The sequence below is a fragment of the Erythranthe guttata genome, chromosome 6, assembly GCF_056151865.1.
Source record: "Erythranthe guttata isolate IM_541 chromosome 6, IM_541, whole genome shotgun sequence".
In the NCBI taxonomy this organism is placed as follows: Eukaryota; Viridiplantae; Streptophyta; class Magnoliopsida; order Lamiales; family Phrymaceae; genus Erythranthe; species Erythranthe guttata.
In genome coordinates, this window is record NC_142538.1 from 4,422,826 (window position 1) to 4,441,746 (window position 18,921).

An 18,921-nucleotide genomic window follows, 5' to 3' on the forward strand; every position below is an offset into this window, starting at 1 on the left:
AATATACCCCACCTATGCGTAATAACCAAAATGCCCCTTTGATTAAATGGTGATCGAGTTTTTCAACATAAAATGTGTACAGTCTATTATACTATTATACTTTCAGTTAAATAGGTGAGAAATAAAAGAAAATATCTGAAATTGGGTAAAATCTATTCCCTGAAATCAAAACAAATCCATGAAATGTCACACTGTAAGGGGCTGGTGGAAGACGTAAACAAATCTCAAGGAGTTTTTGATAATTATGAATAGGTGTGGGGCTTTTCGTTATTTAACTTAAGTTCAGGTGGGTTTTCGTAATTTACCCTATTATCAATAAATTGCCGAGTTTATAGATTGCCCAGGACAAACATCGGCCCGTCTAATTAAAAAGCCCGGCCCAAATAGGTTTAATTTGATTTCCTAAAGCCCCATTTATCTCATGAAATCCGATTATGAAATAATCCGATATTTATAATAAACTTCATAATCGGATACGTATTTTTTCCACTTAATCGTTAAATACTTATTATTTTTCAATATTTTTTTGGTATTTCCACCTTATATTAATGAGTCTTATGCATTTATTTGCATTTTTCGAATATATAATATATATTTTTTAATAATAATTATTCATAAATTCAATTAACAAATTACAACTATCTATATTCTATACCCATCCCGTCTGTGTTTCTCTCTCTAGTATAAAAGGGGAGGGAAGGGCTAAAACGATTTTCAAAGTCCCTCTCACTTTCTCTCTCTAAAACCACTCTGCTTCAATTTGAAGCTGTCTTTTTTTTATTTCCAACTCAGTCCTTCCCCCTCTTCTCTCCCTCCCTTTTCTCTCATATATATTCGGAGGTTTGGTTTATCGGTGCAATTGCACTTAGGTTTTAGGTTTTTGGATCAGTGAGTTTTTGTCCTAGGGTTTTAATTTTGAATTCAAGCACGATCTCTCTCTCTCTCTTCAATGGCGGCCGACAAGCTCAGAGATTTAAGTCAGCCAATGGACGTCGCTTTGCTCGACGCTACTGTTGATGCTTTTTACGGAACTGGATCTCAAGAGGAGGTATGGGGCATTTTTTTTCTTTTTATTTTGCCTTTTTGTTTATTCCTGGTTTTCTGTTGGCCCTAAAACTTTTTTTTGCGTGTGTTTGCCTCATTGGTTGTTCGAGAATTTGATTTGTTTTTGCAAAAACCCTGAGAAAATTAAATTGTTTCTGATACTTAAAGGTGTTTTCGCAGCATTTACTTATAATTATTGTTATTTTTTTTTAATGTGGAACCAATGCATTTTTAGAATAGAGGATTGCACATTTTATGATAACATGGTGTATCTGGTTCATGTGAACATGTTTGTGGTTGAATGTCGTCCGTCATTGAGAACAGTGGCATTGGCATTTTACTGAATTATGTCTGAAATCGTTACTTCAATTTGTAAAGATTGACTAGAACTAGTTCTGCACCAGTGCAGCATTCTTTAATTTATTTGATGGTAAAAACTTATTCTGTATGACATTTTGGGGCTAACTAGTTAGGGCTTACACCTTAACTTTGGGGATTAGAAGTGTTAAATCAATCATATTTGGTAAGAACTTTTTTTTCCCAATCAGTTTGCTTCTTGCGTGCATGTTGGTGGTATCTTTAGCTCACATGAAATATCCGTCAATCTTTTAGCAGTTAAAATGTTTACGGAAGTTGTAACACCATCTCACAGCGCACATGATTTGCTTTTTGTGATTTGTGCGGTTATTTCTTGTACATTTTGTAAATTTCACCTTGATATAATAGCTCTCGTTATTTTTCCCTGATGTGTGGGTATGCATTGAATTGTCATCAAGGGTTTGTAGTTCCTTGAGGGAGGAAAAAAATCTTAAATGGTGAAAAATGTAAGGGCCATAAAGTTACTCGTCTTGATCTACGGTTATCTTGTAGACTTTGCAAAATGAATTGTGGTAACTATAAATGGGAATTTATTAACTTGACTTGATCTTACGACTGAATAACCTTTGTGATTTTCGAATCGCTATAATAGTTGTACGCTGGTAGTAAATGAGTTACCTTGTTATGCCTCGACTTATGGTTATATTCATTGCAAATGCATGAGATTGGGGGCAATCCAACCTGAATCTCTGTATTCGCTTAATACGTTTTTCCTTTTCTTTGTTGTACAGTTATATAACTTCACAAATGTTACTCAACAAGAATATATGTCAAGTAGAGCAATTTCTGCATACATCAAAATTGACGTCCAAATAATAAATAAGTTTTCATTTTTTGTTACCATTACAATATTATAGATTGGCAACTCTTATTCAGCTTGATTAGATGGTAACAATCTTAAATGTGTAAAATTTAGTACTCCATGTGTCCCAAAATTTATTTTGACTTGATCCAGAGATATAGATGGAAGCTACATTGGAGTAAGTTTTGCATACTATACACTATTAGTGCATTTAGTTGCGGCACACATCATTGTTTATATGGAGACTTAGGTTCTGGAAAAAAAAATCATCTTAGGAAATGGAGTTCCATTTTTGGGATGTCCGAGAAACAAAAGGAAGGCAGTAAATTTGGGATGGAGGAGTATGCTCTCTGAAGTAGATTTGTCGAAGGGTGGTAATGCATGAAGATATGGTGTTGGAGGAAATTCTGTAGTGAGGTGAAATAAAGTTCCCAAATAGAATATAGAAGTATAATTAGTGATGTAGGACGAATAGAGATAGCAGAAAGGTGGTAGAAATAAACAGACCAAGGAGCTGGTATTGTCTGTCATCCGGAGAAACACAGGAAAAGTATATAGCATAGGGGCCGTTGACTTGTTTAATTAGCAAAAGTAAATCTTCTTATGGTGAAGAAACTTAATCATGTTACAAACACTTCATTAACTACGCATATTCATATTCGTTATGGTATCTTCTCAGATCTGGACTTTTCTATGTGTACTTATTGTGATTTGTGTCCTGTTAATTTTGAAATCTTCTTTATGTGGTTTCTGCGAATCTGTTTGCTAGTAATTATATGTTCTGTTTTTCTACAACGTCTAACTAATTTTGCTGCTAGAATTTGTCCTTGAAAGGAGATTCTATCTTGTCTGCTAAATAACCAGCTCCTCGACTAAAATCCTTGCCTTCTATTGAGTTTACATAAATTTTGTGCATATCCGAGAACTTACCTCCTTTTGTGTTCTTCTGTTGCCATTTTTTAACAGAGAGCAGCTGCAGATCATATCTTGCGGGATTTGCAAAATAATCCAGACATGTGGCTTCAAGTGGTTCACATTTTATGTAATACAACGAATTTGAACACCAAATTTTTTGCTTTACAGGTCTGTTTTGTATTGTCATGATATTTATGAATTTTTTATTTTATTTATTATTATATATTTTTTTTTAATTTTATAGCTACGGGCCTTTTTTACATACCAAATATCTGCAAAACTTCCACATGCAGGTTCTAGAAGGTGTTATCAAGTATAGATGGAATGCTTTACCCGCGGAACAACGAGATGGCATGAAAAACTATATTTCTGAAGTTATAGTTAAGGTAACTAAATGCACACCTCTATGGCAATGATTTGGGGTTACTTCTGGCTGGGAGAGTATAAATACTTATGTTTTCACCATATGATAATTTTTTGTTAGCTTTCAAGCGACGATATCTCTTTCCGGAGGGAGAGGCTGTATGTCAATAAATTAAATATTATATTGGTTCAGGTAATATCTTCTAATCCTCCAAATGATCATAATCAATGCACATTTTTTTTTGTGTATTTCAAGAATCCTTGTGTGTTTTAAAAAAAAAAGAAAGCCCTTGTGATTTGGTTTCATGAACTAAATTTCTAGATTGTGATTATTTTATATTCAGATACTGAAGCATGAGTGGCCAGCTCGGTGGCGGAGCTTCATCCCTGACTTGGTTGCCGCAGCAAAAACAAGTGAAACCATCTGCGAGAATTGCATGGTTATTCTGAAAGTAAGTAAATTTGTCCTCTCTGTAAACCTTTCAATCAACATCTAATTGACTTGAAGATGTTACTTTTGCCAGCTTCTAAGCGAAGAGGTCTTTGACTTCTCAAGGGGTGAAATGACTCAACAAAAGATTAAAGAGTTAAAACAATCCTTGAACAGGTAATGAAGTGATATATTGTCTACTACGAGGTTACACCTGCTGATATATTTTCGTTAGATAATATTTTGAGGCCTAATAACTAACATGTTTGTTTTTCCTAATTGCATTGTATATCTCCTGAAGGCAATTGTTTTTTTCTTCGTCAAGTTTCTGGATCTAGTTGACTGTTTTATGATTGCTTTCAATGTGGAGTGATTTCCATTTATCTTATCTATAATTGGGAATATATTTGTGTACAGTGAATTCCAGCTCATTCATGAGTTGTGCTTATACGTATTGTCTGCATCTCAAAGAGCTGAACTCGTGCGGGCTACCCTTTCCACATTGCATGCTTTTCTTTCGTGGATTCCGCTGGGCTATATATTTGAATCCATGCTGGTTTGTATTTCTTCTTTCATGTGGTTGCTTGTGCAGCGTCTGGTATTTATTTTTGGGATTAAATTGTTGTGCACTTAAAATTTATGCCCTTATTTTGTTTCCTGGTTGGCAGCTTGAACTACTACTAAATTTCTTTCCTGTGACGGCTTACCGCAATCTCACTCTTCAGTGCCTGACAGAGGTATTATATGCCCTATGAAATAAAAAATACATTATGCCAAACTTTGTCCTAAAAATAGTTCTGATTGTTGCACAGGTCGCTGCTCTTGCTTTTGGGGAGTATTACAACAAGCAGTATGTCAAAATGTATAGTATTTTTATGGTTCAGTTGCAGGTATAGAATATAATGCCATTGCTGTGATACTGCAATATGGTCTTTATTACTTAGATTCTCAATATAACTGAATTACTTTTTACGCTGAATCCTGTTGTACTTTCTTTTGTGTGCTAGGGCATTGTCCCACCCACTACCAACTTTTTAGAGGCTTATGCGAATGGCAACAATGAAGAGCAGGTGATTGGTTGAAACAAATGTATTTGAACTTCTCTCAAATCTTCTTATCTTCACTTAGATTCTTTCCGCTTGGGTTTTTTGCAGGCATTTATCCAGAACTTGGCCCTATTTTTCACGTCCTTCTACAAGGTAATTTATTTCTCTTGGTTTCCATAAAAAAAGGCCAAAACAAATCCAAAAAGCAGTCCTCCATCAATAAGATTGTTGCCTATTAGTTGAAACATGTGTTAAAGAAAACTATCTGGAAATAGATCAGGAACTCATATATATCCTCCAAAGAATCCAATCTCTGGATCACTATATGTTAACATAAAAGCTACTTTGATTTTTTTTTTTGGCACATATGACATCAGTCTAGAGGATATGATGGGTATGTTTGAGATTATTCTAAGATGGTTGCTACATTGCTCTGTGTGATTAGCAATTAAATATAACGTGCTTAATTATTTGCATATTTTTTCGGTATCTCATTCACATGAATTTCTTTACTCTAGTCGCACAAACTACTTCCTTCCTCGCAAAATTGTAATTGGTTGTACATGCAAATGCTGTTTCAGTGTGCTTGGTTATCTTAAGAGTGAATTTACTGAATTCAACTTTTGCCAAAATAAATAAATAAATAATCTCCAACTTTTCATCTGATTCTTTATGATCCACTCATTCACCCTCTTCCAGACTTGTATGCTAAAAAGACCAGTGTGCTGATTATGACCCTTCATGTTCCTTCATGAATTGATTTTTTATTAGACTCACATGCCTTTTTTTCCCATGGCCGCAGTCTCATATCCGATTACTAGAATCCTCCCAAGAGAGCATAAATGCACTACTAATGGGTCTTGAGTATCTCATAAATATCTCATATGTGGATGACACCGAAGTTTTTAAGGTACCTGTCTTACTTTAACCGATGTATTCTCTTATTCGTCTATAATATCTGTTGCAATATCTGAGTATGGCTTGCAGGTTTGCTTGGACTATTGGAATTCTTTAGTTTTGGCGCTGTTTGAAGCTCACCACAATCTGGACAATCCTGCTGCAACTGCAAACATGATGGGAGTGCAGGTAGAATTATTTTTGAACCCTTTGTACTCCTTGAATTTTTAAATTTTATTGTTTCGGAATTATTGCATATTTTCCGCAAATGTAGTTTTCTTGTTTAATTGGACTAAATTAAGGATGTAGACCCCGGACCCAACTAAGAAGTTTTGTTGGATGAGTGCTCTGTCAGTGCTTAATCATTAGAAGGTTGATAAGCTTGAGAATGAAGAATCGAGAGGTATACAAAAAACAATTATAGGCTTCTCCTTATGGATCTGGATCCCAATTTAAGTGTAGATTCAATTGTGTAGTGACGCTAAAGTTAGGTTATGACCTGGCAGTGGCTCCTAGGTTTTGTGACTGCTCATTCTTAGTGTTGATGGTTATGGTTAAAACCATTACAATTTCAGATCTTTCTATCCGTTTCTTTGTCTCTTATCTGGTGACATATGCTGATTTACGTAGAAAATATTTGTGCCTATTCAATGCATTTTAGATGCATCAAGATTGAAGTCTAAAATTTCCCAACTGGCAGTGTGTATGGATTATTTCGAGTCTGGGGCAGATGTGGGAGGGTTAGATTGTAAGCCGTGTTGATTTGTTGGTCCCTTTGAGTTCTGGTCAATTTCCGTGGTTAATAGGCTCTATATCATATGGAGCGAAATCTCATTTAAATTCTTTTAGCTTTGGGAGATCTGACTTTATCTTATGTTAGTTTTCTCATGCGGATGTGAGTGTAACTGTATTGATTAATTCTTGTAACACATCCCCTCTAATTTAGAGGCAATGGGGGAAGAAAAAAAAGTCTGGAACTGTTTCTTTGCATGTCTGACCACACTGTAGTGATATCACTAACGCTTCCCCGTTTTTTTTATCAATCAAGCAGATTCACATCATTCCAGGATTGAATGATGCACATAATTCTCCACTCATGCAGAGACGTCAACTTTACGCTGGTCCAATGTCTAAGTTAAGATTACTGATGATCTGCCGCATGGCAAAGCCAGAAGAGGTTCTCATTGTAGAGGATGAAAATGGAAATATAGTTCGTGAAACTATGAAAGACAATGATGTGCTTGTGCAGTATAAGGTGCAATTTTATTTAAAACTCAATAGCATTTTCACTTTACTCTTTTATTTTTTCTTTTGGAATTTTGTTCTTTGGTCCGACTCATGTTGAATATATGAAATAATTAATAAACTTGCAGATAATGAGGGAAACATTGATTTACTTGGCACATCTCGATCACGAGGATACTGAAAAACAGGTATCTTTAGTTGTAGATGTAGAATAACTATTAGAAATGGTGTTGTTCTTGATGAATGCTGTATCTGATTGTAGTAAGTTAGCAGTGAGAGGATATGACTTGATTTATCTGTTATTGATTTTTTTTTTAATTTGTTTGATAGTGTAGCTGAATTCACAGTGAAAGAAATTTCTTTTTTTCTCTCTTCCCAAATAAAAAACGTCCGGAGCCTACAGTTTTGGCAGATGTAAAAATATTGTTTTCTTTGATTACTTGTGGCTCTGATTAACATATTCTTTATCATCCTGCATACAGATACAGATGCAATATATGACTCTGCCAATGGCTTTCCAATACTTATCTTTTCAATTACTTGTTATAAAAAAAACACTTTTCTTAATAATGATTTCCTTTGTCAAATGGAAGGGACCCGATGCTTTTCTATGGCAGGTTAATCGTGGTTTCAGTTTTTGTTCACTCCTACATACGCCAGTGTTCTTGAGTCAAAAGTCCACCATCAGTTATTCTAACTGCTTTTGACATAGTACAAAATGTTAGTCACAGTTTGCCACATGGAAGTTTGTGATAATGTAATTTGTTCAATTGTACTTCTGTTTTATAAGCAAGCGTGCGTACAATCTATCGTCTTGACCTTAAGCATGCTAGCTAGAGTTATCCATTGATTTCTTAATGTACTATTGACTGATTATTCTTACTTCCCTAAACTAATTTTATCATTATGTTCATCATTTAGAGACACTCGCTGCCTATAATCATGTTTTGGAAGAGTATATTACCTTCTTGCTGTCCATACTGAATTTTAGGTTCTTTGATTGAATACTGCTTTTGGACCAATTAATTTATGGATTTATTTCATGGGGTGGGTACAGATGTTGAAGAAGTTAAGTCAACAACTAAGTGGGGAGGATTATACCTGGAACAACCTCAATACGCTGTGTTGGGCAATTGGATCTATATCTGGGTCAATGGTGGAGGAACAGGTAGGTGATCATTTTATTAATTTCCTTCTTGAATATGATTCTGTTTTTGGATATATCGAATACTAATTTTTTACACAAACATTTCTATGTGATGAAATGCTAGTACGGTCAAAAGAAGAGTGATCTATTCTTGTTTATCTGCTATCACTCAAACCCCCCCCATTGTGTCCCCCATGATTGAGTTCATTTATTTTATTTTTGATCATCTATAGCTTTCATATCCCTGAGCACTTTTTAATTGTAACAGGAAAACAGGTTTTTGGTGATGGTAATTCGTGATTTGTTGAACCTTTGTGAGATCACCAAAGGAAAGGACAATAAAGCGGTCATAGCCAGTAATATAATGTGAGGATCTTGAGACTCTGACTTAATATTTATTAGATACTGATAGCTACCACCTAGGATGCTGCATGAGGGTGTTTTCCTGATTACCATATTCTTTATCATCCTGCTTGTAATTTTGGTGAGCAATACTGTAACGGTTTGACCGTTTTCTTTGAAATTTTCTCACTGTCTGTTTGTATTTGGGCCGCCCGCAGGTATGTGGTTGGGCAATACCCAAGATTTTTGAGGGCTCACTGGAAGTTCTTGAAAACTGTTGTGAACAAGTTATTTGAGTTCATGCACGAAATTCATCCAGGAGTTCAGGTTAAATTCAACTCTTGCTTGTCTGAATTACTATGGATGAAGGGTCCGTGTTTTGTGGAAAGCTGTTTATTTTCTTTAGTATCTTTGGTGTCCTTATCCATCATGCAGTTCAGCTTCATTAACAAGTCTATGCTTATTTGACTTTTATTTTCAGGTTTTTTACTGTGCACTGATATTTTGTTGATGCTTTCCTTTTCTTTGTAGGATATGGCATGCGATACATTCTTGAAAATTGTCCAAAAGTGCAAGCGTAAATTTGTCACTGTGCAGGTTATGATTCTGTTAGTTGTTGCCTCTGGAAATAATCCTGAGTAGAGCAAATGATTATATGATGTTTTAGAACCAATAAAGTTAACCCTTGTCTGTCATTTCTCTATCCCAGGTTGGTGAAAACGAGCCATTTGTATCAGAACTTCTGACAACTCTTCCAACAACTATTGCAGATCTAGAGCCTCATCAGATCCACTCCTTCTATGAATCTGTAGGTTCCCTTTGTATGACATATACCTATTTGAAAGGATAGCTTTGATTACCATGTTCTTGTTATAATGTCTAGCATGACTACAGATTTTCATAGTCTCTTAACTCTTACCACTTTATCTCCTTCAGGTAGGTACTATGATTCAAGCAGAATCTGATGCTATCAAAAGAGATGAATATTTGCAGAGATTGATGCTGCTTCCTAATCAGGTTGGTTCTATTGGCCACACCATTTTAAGATAGATCCATGTGTTAGGCATTTCTGCCTACACTTCATTCATTAGTCTTTTTTCTACGATGCTCCTGCGTGGCTTTTGCTGTGGCTAATTGTTGGTATGCTGCAGAAATGGGCTGAAATTATAGGGCAGGCACGTCAGAGTGTTGATTTCTTGAAAGATCCAGATGTGATTAGGGCAGTGCTCAATATATTGCAGGTTTGTTTAAAAAGCGTGCACTTGTATTGTAATGTTATTTTCAATTTGTCATCTCTGCATTTCTCTTTTCTAGTAGTAACCTTTAGGGATGATAAATTGAAAAACAGTATGTTTATATATGTATGTATATAATTGAGCTCATTTCAGAAACCAGTCAATTGAAGCTTTCATTATCAATAACGAAACCTAGGTCAAGCACAATTTCTCTTAATTAGTCGTGTCAAATCAAACTAAGCCATTTTAAATCTGGTGGTATGGATCTGGTGACTGTATGCCTTTATTTGTACGGATTGAAGTTGTACAAGTTTCATTCCTTCAAGATAGTGCTTGGTCTGGAAACAGATACGAGGTTTGAGGAAATCCCAATACTGTATGGTATTTGATTGATAGCACTTGTGAGTTTTTTGTTTGTTCAAAGATCTATATGATAGTCCATTAAGATTGACATTATTCAACGGTGTTCTCTTACTTCATGTTGCTTTTCAGTCAACTTCTATCTTTCTTCTTTTGGATGTACTCTTATGCATGCATTTGTTCCTCCAGACGAATACTAGTGCCGCAACCTCTCTTGGAACATATTTTCTGCCACAGATTTCTCTGATATTTCTGGACATGCTTAATGTGTACAGGTTTGTTTGTCTTCATTTTATTTTTTCAAAATAATATACTTGTGTTTTTGTCTTAGAAGTTACCGTCAATCTATTTTCTTAATAACAAGATATTGGTTGCATCCACAGAATGTATAGTGAGCTTATATCCACCAGTATTGCCCAAGGAGGGCGTTATGCTTCGAGGACATCTATTGTGAAACTTTTACGGTAAGTTCTGAAGTTAAAGCATTATTCCCTTATTGGTAACGCATTGTGGTAATTATTTCGGTTTTGTCCCTTTTCAACAGTTCGGTTAAGAGGGAAACACTAAAGCTCATTGAGACATTTCTAGACAAGGCAGAAGGTCAACCACATATTGGAAAACAATTTGTGCCTCCAATGATGGACCCTGTGCTTGGCGACTATGCCAGGAATTTACCGGATGCAAGAGAGTCGGAAGTTCTTTCTCTCTTTGCTACAATCATAAATAAGTAAGTTCTCTCTCTTTTTGCTACAATAATAAATAAGTATGCTTTTATCTTTTCTGAGTTTGAGCACGTGTCTATTGGATATCCATAGGTCAACATCTTGAAATCTCGTGGAAACTTTCATGGCAGTATTTTTTATTCATTTGTTTTTAGTAACATTAATTAGAGCAACATCAAGTGTTTCTAATCACATTTCTAGATGGTTCAAATACGGTGTTTCTCTTCCGAGATGCTTGTGGTTGTGATTGTGCTCGTGTATTTGTTTCCTTTTTCTCTTAGCTTGCTGTTAGTTTGCCATTATTTTCTTTTCTCTACTTTGATTAGGTATAAGGGCTCAATGATTGAAGATGTTCCTCGGATATTTGAAGCTGTTTTCCAGTGTACTCTAGAGGTTTGTTTACTTCTTTGTTACACACTAATAACAACTCGTTTTTGTTTAGTTACCTTATGAATTCTACTTTAGTGTATGATTTTTACAATTTCCTTCGATGTTTTGTAATGTTTGATATCATCATTGGTTTTCATTCAGATGATAACAAAGAATTTTGAGGACTATCCTGAGCATCGACTCAAGTTCTTTTCGTTACTTCGAGCCATTGCTGCAAATTGTTTTCCTGCTTTGATTCACTTGTCAAGCGAGGTTTGTACTATTGCACCAAAGCCAGTGCCCTGTATATTATGATGTATAAAGTCCATTTGAAAGTGGACCCCATCAACTCAAGTATTTTTATTCAGTATCTTTATGCGAGCATCTAATTCATTATGTTGTTTTACTGATTATGTTCAGCAACTGAAACTTGTAATTGATTCCATCATTTGGGCTTTCCGGCATACTGAACGAAATATTGCGGAAACTGGACTTAACCTTTTAATAGAGATGCTGAAAAACTTTCAGGTGAATTTTGAATTGTTTCTTTATTATAGTATACATAAAATCATTCCTGGCAGTGTGCCTAACAATTGTTCTGGTTTTTCAGGCTTCCGAGTTCTGCAATCAGTTCTTCAGGACTTATTTTCTGACGATAGAACAAGAAATATTTGCTGTTTTAACCGACACATTCCACAAGCCTGGTTTTAAATTGCATGTACTGGTGTTGCAACACTTGTTCTGCCTGGTAATCTTCACTTCTGTTTCTCCTTTTTCTTATGTGAATTTTGATTTGTTCCTTTATTCTTATTTATCGTTTACTTTTGTTGTATCAACTACAGGTGGAATCCGATGGCGTGACTGAGCCTCTGTGGGATGTCGCGACAGTTCCTTATCCTTATCCGAATAATGGCTTGTTCATTCGCGAATACACAATTAAACTTTTGAGCTCATCGTTTCCCAACATGACCACAACTGAGGTATTGAAGAAAAAACTTGTTAGCGATACTTCAAATACTTATCCAATGCGTCATTAGTGCAATTACTTACATTTTTGTTCCTTTTTAGGTAACCCAATTCGTGAACGGACTTTTTGAGTCAGGACAGGATCTTCCTTTATTCAAAAACCATATTCGAGACTTTCTTGTGCAATCAAAAGAATTTTCAGCTCAGGTGAGGTGTTTTTTTTCTACGGCTTCACGATGCTGCATTAAACTGTTCCATCTGGTAATTAACGTTTCAATCATGTACTTGTTCTGGACTTTATGATTTCAGGACAACAAAGATCTTTATGCCGATGAGGCTGCTGTTCAGAGAGAGAAGGAGAGGCAACGCATGCTGTCAATTCCCGGACTTATTGCACCCAACGAGATACAAGATGAGATGCTGGACTCATGAGTTTGGCATATTTTCCTTCTAAAGGCTAGTTTTTGTGGATTTGTAACTTAAAACAAAAAAAAAAATTAGGTTTTTGATGGAGGGTCCAGCCGTTAAATTTTTCCCAATTTCATATAATCTGGCTGGAACATAGTCTCGTGTGAAGTGACGAAGCTATCCTCGGCTGCTGAAGAAACAACATGCTGGTTGTAAAGTAGTAATTTAGTTGTCTGAATTTAGTAATGGATGGGACTGTGTCTAAGCTGATTGTCATTGGGAGGTGGTATTTGTGGTAGGGTCTAATGTATACAAACATTAGTTGATTGTGCAGAAAATCCTCTTTTTGCCGATTAATTGTTAGGACAGTTTTAAGTATTTCTGGATTTTGGAGGATGGATTGTTCTTGTTTTGACTGTTGTCTTTGATCCCAGCATTATTATGCAGGTTTGCTAAGTTAGAGGTTAATTTGTTTTAAGAGAATGCATGTGGTGGATTTAGCATCTTATTTGTTCAAGTCGGCTAGAAAGTGGATTTAAACTGAAGCTTTATGTTGATCTCTACAAGTAATCGTACAAGAATCCATTTCATGCACACGATTATGCAAGTTGTTGCAGGTGGTAAACGTGCACATGAAATTTTTCCCATTGTATGGCCTGATTTACAAACTAAAGCAGTCAGCTCGTTCAACAATTCTTCACACACACACACGTATAAAGCTATCGTTTTGATCAAGTAAGCAATACACAAAAAAAATTATTGGGAAAGTTAAACCTCAATTACTCAACTCATGAATTATACAAGGAAAGCGCAAGGTGCGCACTAGAAGGCCTATAAAATACAAGGTACAATGCAATTTATGCACTAAACTGCTAAGGGACATATGGCGACAGACATGCAATCATTTGACTAACTATTACAACATAAAAGAGACAATATCTAAATGTTTGCTGATGTCAATCGCTCCGCAACTGCCATTCAGAACCGCCCAAGTAAAGTTATTCATCGAGTCTGCCTTGCCGGTGCGCGTGCGCGCCTAACGTCGAGGTTGCCAGCATGCGTGCTAGTCAGCCAGCCTACCTTGCCCACACTTGCCTTCCAAGGCTGCTCGAGATCTACTCACCCCTGTCAGCTATCGAAAATCCTTGCCTAGCTTTCTCAGTGAAGTACTCCCAATGCTTGTCAATCACTCAGCGACGGTTTGACCTATGTGCAGCTTGCCCTATGCCAATATACCGTAACACCATTTCGACTATAACCCGGCCACGCTCGAGTCATAGCCAATGTTTTCGTCTAAGGGGTAACACAAGTCTAATGCAATTTTGGACGCCAATAAGTTCGGTTAAACTCGCATGTATTTCTTTATTTGGTATGCACGTATTTTGTGTGCTGTAAACGGTGTGTGTACCTGTATGTTCACATGCATAACTAGAATATTCTTATAAATGAATTATATTAAACTTTACTTTAATTAATTTTTACACAAATTAATTTGTAGGTGAATAGTATAACATAAAATCTAAACGGGATCAACATGCGTTACCAATTTATTTATTATTATTATTATTTTTTTGAATTAATGCGTTACCAAAATTTAGAATGTGTTGAATTTCAATTTCTGGAGCTGTTGATTAGTATGAACTTCATTCCCAAGTCTTGAAGAAGTAGACTTTTACAAACATTTGGAATTAATAATATAAATTCATTATGATTTATGAAATGGCGCACGTAAATTCGTTTTATTGGAATATTTTCCAAGGATTGAAAAACAAAATCAATATACGGTCAGCTTCCTACAAAATATTGTGATGGAAAAAGAATATCAAATGAAGAAAAATATATAATTATCTATCGAACTGTCAAATTCCTTTAAAAAATAAAAGGAAAAAGAAAAAGGACTGGAGACAAAAACAACGCTAACTTTCTCTCTCTTCTCTCTCTCTCTAACAAACAATTTTGCTTTGCCGAAGTTCCATTAAATCGCATATTCTGCAATTTGTACAAAGCTTTTTCCATTTCCCAAAACCATTAGAAAACTCACTCTACTTCTCCGATCGCTGATTTTCTTCTCATTTGCGTTTATACTGAGGGCGAAGAAACAAGGTCAAAAAAGGAGAGCGCGGAATGGGACAAGCGTTTCGCAAACTCTTCGATACTTTCTTCGGCAACTCTGAGATGCGGGTACATGCTCGCAAAATCCACGCCAATTTTTTTTTTTTTGAATTCTCTTTGTTTTGATCTGAGGTTTGCTTTCTGAAACTGCAACTTTGTGTAGCTGATTAATTTTTATTTTTTTTTGGTTGATTTTATTTTATGTGATTGGAGTATTTTACTTCATGCGAACACAAATTTTGTTTAATTGGATGAGGCGAGCTCAGATTCTGAATTTTCAATTTAATTTTCCCCGCTTAGTAATCTGATTGCTTTTTATTATTAATTTGTTGATTGAATTTTGCAATTTGTGAATTTGGAAACTGCGAGATTTTTGCGCTGTTTGATTCCAAAATTGTGTGTTTGCACTTGATAATTGTGTATGCTTTGACATACTAGTTCTTTTGACTGACATGCCGTTTGCTAATTGAGTTGAAAATAGGATGTTTCTCAGCTTTTCGAAGTGGTGCATGTACTTTGGGTTAGCATAGGCATGGTTCAAAGTCATTTCATTGAACATAGGGAATCGATTGTAGATACGATAAGTTATCTGGTAAATGCTATTAGAAACAGTTTTCCCAAAAAGGAAATGTAACATCTAATATCGAATCTAACGTTCAAAATGATATAAATATTCTATGATATTAGTGCAGATAATTACCGACTCGGAAATGATATCATTGTATATAGTCCAATTTTTCGCCAATGCATGTAAGTCGGAGAACATTAGATTCAGCCGAATTTCTTGGGTCAGAAATGTAGTAGATAATATGTCATCCATTAGTGTGGGGCAATCACAAAAAGTATGTTTATCGATTTCAAATTATTATTATGTGCACTGTATATACTTCTTTTGATCAACTTTTTTTTTTTTTTTTGTGCCAATTGCATGTGCAGTTTTGTTATTACATTGAGGTTACTAATTTTGATGCTCAAAATGATGGGCACTATCTAGCTTCGTTGTAAAATAAAAATTATTTGGGGAGATGTTATGAAGTTTTGTTGGTTTGTGATGTAGGCTTCATCGTTTTACATATTTGATTGGTTTAGGTTGTGATGCTTGGGCTGGATGCTGCCGGCAAGACAACTATATTGTATAAACTTCACATTGGAGAGGTTTTATCGACAGTGCCTACTATTGGTTAGTGTTTTTTTTTTAGGTTCTTCTTTGATATTGTATCATTTTGAGCCTAGAATGTTTTCATAATCGCTGACAAGAAGAGTATTTGATCATTGGAATAGCGGCTACGCTGTTTTGAGCTGAATATGTACTATTCCACGAGTTCATGCCGTCTTGCAGTTCTTACTCTCTTCCTTTGTCTTATTGTTTCGTATTATATATCTTGAACACTACTAGATTTCTTAACTTCAAATGAGAGAGTGGCAAAATAACTCTCTTCCTTTGTCTTAAAGTTTGACTGCTTGATCTGGAATTGTTGGACTTGGAAGTTCCATCAGCCTGTTGTTAGTGCTTTTGAGACAGTGTTTTTTAGGTATTGAAGATAAACTATGCTATATATTTTGTAGTAAAAATGGAATAGCTGGTACATAATTTCAGAATATTTATTAATAGTCTTAACTACGATATATCCACCCCCTAACCCCGGTGTCCGTATACAGAATGCCTTCATCCCGCTAAAGTTAAGCGTAGCTTAGAAATTGCCTTTTGCCATATCTTTGAGTGACACTGAAACTATACAAATAATGTATTTATATTATATGCTCAAGGACTCAAGGTATATGATGTTCAGTAGAAGGATGCACTTTGGTTTTGACGTTGTATACTGTAATTACTTTGTATTACACATTGATAATTTATTTCTGTATATTCATCGAAGATGCTTAGCTGCTCTATGTTTGAAGTTCTTACGTTTGTCAGGAGATAACTTAGAAACTGATTTTTCAGAACTCAACCAAAATATAATATGGATAGGTCAGACAGAATTGAGAGAACCTGGTTATGACCCTACATATAACATATGAGACGTGCTTGGGGTACAAAAGTCAATTCATGGCTTTGAACATCAATAAATAGGACATTTATATCTCTTCTAGATTTTTACACTACCTGGATTCATGGTTACGAGATTTATCAAATGCTACAGTTATGCTTCTTGGAGGTTCAAGAATAGTTTATGCAGTTTTCTGGCATGAAACTCTCTTTACATTCCAATTCTTAAGAGATGTAAAACGCGTGAAGGATATACTCTTTTGCATCGTTGATAATGGATTTTGATCTATATCTGTGTGTATGCATGTGTGATTTCTTATGGTTTTGTAGGTGCACATAAATCTTGTGGCAGAAGTTTGAAATGATTAAAGTTATTGCTTTCGTGCAGGTTTTAATGTGGAGAAGGTTCAATATAAAAATGTGATGTTTACAGTGTGGGATGTGGGCGGACAAGAGAAATTAAGACCCTTGTGGAGACATTACTTCAATAATACAGATGGGCTGGTAAGATTTTTTTTAATTAGTTCTGTAATTCTTTTCACGATTTTTTGCATTGTAAAGTTTGGCTTGGTTACATTTTGCCTGTAGCTTTTTCAAAGTAAAATTTGCCAAGGTTGTGATATTACCATTTTCAAATTTACATTTCAACTCTCCTGATATGTGAGTTTTCTTTCTCCATGCCTTGCTATGCAGATCTATGTTGTGGATTCTCTAGATCGAGAGAGGATCGGGAGGGCAAAGGCAGAATTTCAGGTTTATTCTTAAATGATCGATATGTTTATATACCTTAGATTTTCCAGTTGTTGCATCTTTTACATTGATTTATTCTTTTTTCCAGGCCATCATCAAAGACCCCTTCATGCTTAATGCTGTTATATTGGTCTTCGCAAACAAGCAAGACATGGTATGCATATATTTCTCATCTCCTAAAGTAAAATTTAGATTTAGGTACGCAATGTAGTGTTCGGAACCATGTCGACCAGATTTTTAATCTATGGTTTGTTGCACTTTTTGGCTGTTGGAGAAAATAAAATAAAATTTCAGATTTGACCTGTTTTAAATATAACCAAGCACTGGACTTTTGAACTTCAAAGATAAAAAAAAAATAGTACGGTATTATTATCGATGAAAATGATATGCATGGCTACTAACGTCCTTTGTGCAGTTCTGATATTATTGTGCATTAGCAGAATATATTCCTATATTTTGGTTCTATTTGTTTTGTTACAATTCGATTTTTGTTTTTTCGTATAGAAAGGAGCAATGACACCAATGGAAGTTTGCGACGGGCTAGGGCTATACGATCTAAAACATAGAAAATGGCACATACAAGGCACTTGTGCTCTCAAAGGCGATGGTTTGTACGAGGGGTTGGACTGGTTGTCAAGCACTTTGAAAGAGCACAAGGCTGCTGGATTTTCTTCAGTCGGCCCTTCATTCTAGCCAAGGTTGAAACTCGATTTTCCGTCTCACAACTCTTTGGAAAGTAAACAAGCTTGTACTTAAAAAAAAAAAAGTAACTACTACTTTTGTGATGCCGTTTTTTTCTTTTTTTAATCAATCAATCAATTTGTAAATTGGGGATACCTAAATTCTGAAATTTTTGTCCCGTTTTCGGCATGTGTTTCTGGACCTTTAGCAGTGTGTATTAGCTGCTTACTGAAAAAAGCCTTGAAGATGAAGGTGAACTGCGGGTAGTTTTCTTACAGTGTGGATTCATGTTAATACATCCCTAGTAATACTTCTGAAAATTGTAGTAGGAAATTTCATCACAGGTTTCTCTCAATTATGCTAAGGTGACTTTTTCAAAAGTTTTTGGCAATGCACAAAACTTGAATTTATATTATTCTTAAGAAGCAATATTAATTAGGGCGACTTATGGTCACCCTCGAGGTAAAGTCAAATTACGAAAAACCCCTTATGTTACGGTAATTACAATCATCTATTAACTATGAATATTTTTACACGTCCACCTTTATGGTATCAAATTCAACAGATTTCGTGGAACGCTCTTTAGTTTATACTCGTTTTGTATAGAAATGCAGTTTCTAATGCACCACAATCTAATTATAAAAGTGAAGAGGCAATTTTTATGATCATCTTGTTTCGAAATGTGAAACTGAATGGAATAAAACGGTTGCAAACTAGAT

General features: G+C 35.3%; 2 protein-coding genes across 2 annotated transcripts; both read left to right on the forward strand.

Annotated features, from left to right (window-relative positions):
- Positions 1 to 610: 610 nt before the first annotated feature.
- LOC105977605 (protein EXPORTIN 1A) lies at positions 611 to 13,147 on the forward strand. The gene is made up of 32 exons (XM_013002926.2): positions 611 to 1,048; positions 3,191 to 3,307; positions 3,433 to 3,525; positions 3,624 to 3,695; positions 3,847 to 3,954; positions 4,027 to 4,109; positions 4,350 to 4,488; positions 4,601 to 4,669; positions 4,745 to 4,822; positions 4,940 to 5,002; positions 5,087 to 5,131; positions 5,781 to 5,888; positions 5,966 to 6,064; positions 6,927 to 7,130; positions 7,249 to 7,308; positions 8,178 to 8,288; positions 8,536 to 8,633; positions 8,828 to 8,936; positions 9,141 to 9,206; positions 9,319 to 9,417; positions 9,546 to 9,626; positions 9,761 to 9,850; positions 10,394 to 10,479; positions 10,588 to 10,668; positions 10,749 to 10,931; positions 11,253 to 11,319; positions 11,458 to 11,568; positions 11,716 to 11,823; positions 11,906 to 12,043; positions 12,138 to 12,275; positions 12,364 to 12,468; positions 12,571 to 13,147. The coding sequence occupies exons 1-32, from the start codon at positions 950 to 952 to the stop codon at positions 12,691 to 12,693; spliced, it is 3,231 nt and encodes a 1,076-aa protein (XP_012858380.1). The 5' UTR covers positions 611 to 949; the 3' UTR covers positions 12,694 to 13,147.
- Positions 13,148 to 14,522: 1,375 nt separating this feature from the next.
- LOC105977926 (uncharacterized) lies at positions 14,523 to 18,557 on the forward strand. Its single transcript, XM_013003324.2, has 6 exons — positions 14,523 to 14,850; positions 15,871 to 15,961; positions 17,160 to 17,275; positions 17,465 to 17,524; positions 17,610 to 17,675; positions 18,026 to 18,557. Exons 1-6 carry the CDS (start codon positions 14,794 to 14,796, stop codon positions 18,212 to 18,214), a joined length of 579 nt encoding a protein of 192 aa, XP_012858778.1. The 5' UTR covers positions 14,523 to 14,793; the 3' UTR covers positions 18,215 to 18,557.
- Positions 18,558 to 18,921: the final 364 nt, after the last annotated feature.

Bases quoted from the DNA above. Each gene is read 5' to 3' on its own strand.
- LOC105977605 (XM_013002926.2), top strand. From the start codon at position 950: ATGGCGGCCGACAAGCTCAGAGATTTAAGTCAGCCAATGGACGTCGCT. The intron at 9,207-9,318 runs GTTATGATTCTG...TCTCTATCCCAG, and splicing joins GTAAATTTGTCACTGTGCAG to GTTGGTGAAAACGAGCCATT. The intron at 11,569-11,715 runs GTTTGTACTATT...GATTATGTTCAG, and splicing joins TGATTCACTTGTCAAGCGAG to CAACTGAAACTTGTAATTGA.
- LOC105977926 (XM_013003324.2), top strand. From the start codon at position 14,794: ATGGGACAAGCGTTTCGCAAACTCTTCGATACTTTCTTCGGCAACTCT. The intron at 17,525-17,609 runs GTTTATTCTTAA...TCTTTTTTCCAG, and splicing joins GGGCAAAGGCAGAATTTCAG to GCCATCATCAAAGACCCCTT. The intron at 17,676-18,025 runs GTATGCATATAT...TTTTTCGTATAG, and splicing joins TCGCAAACAAGCAAGACATG to AAAGGAGCAATGACACCAAT.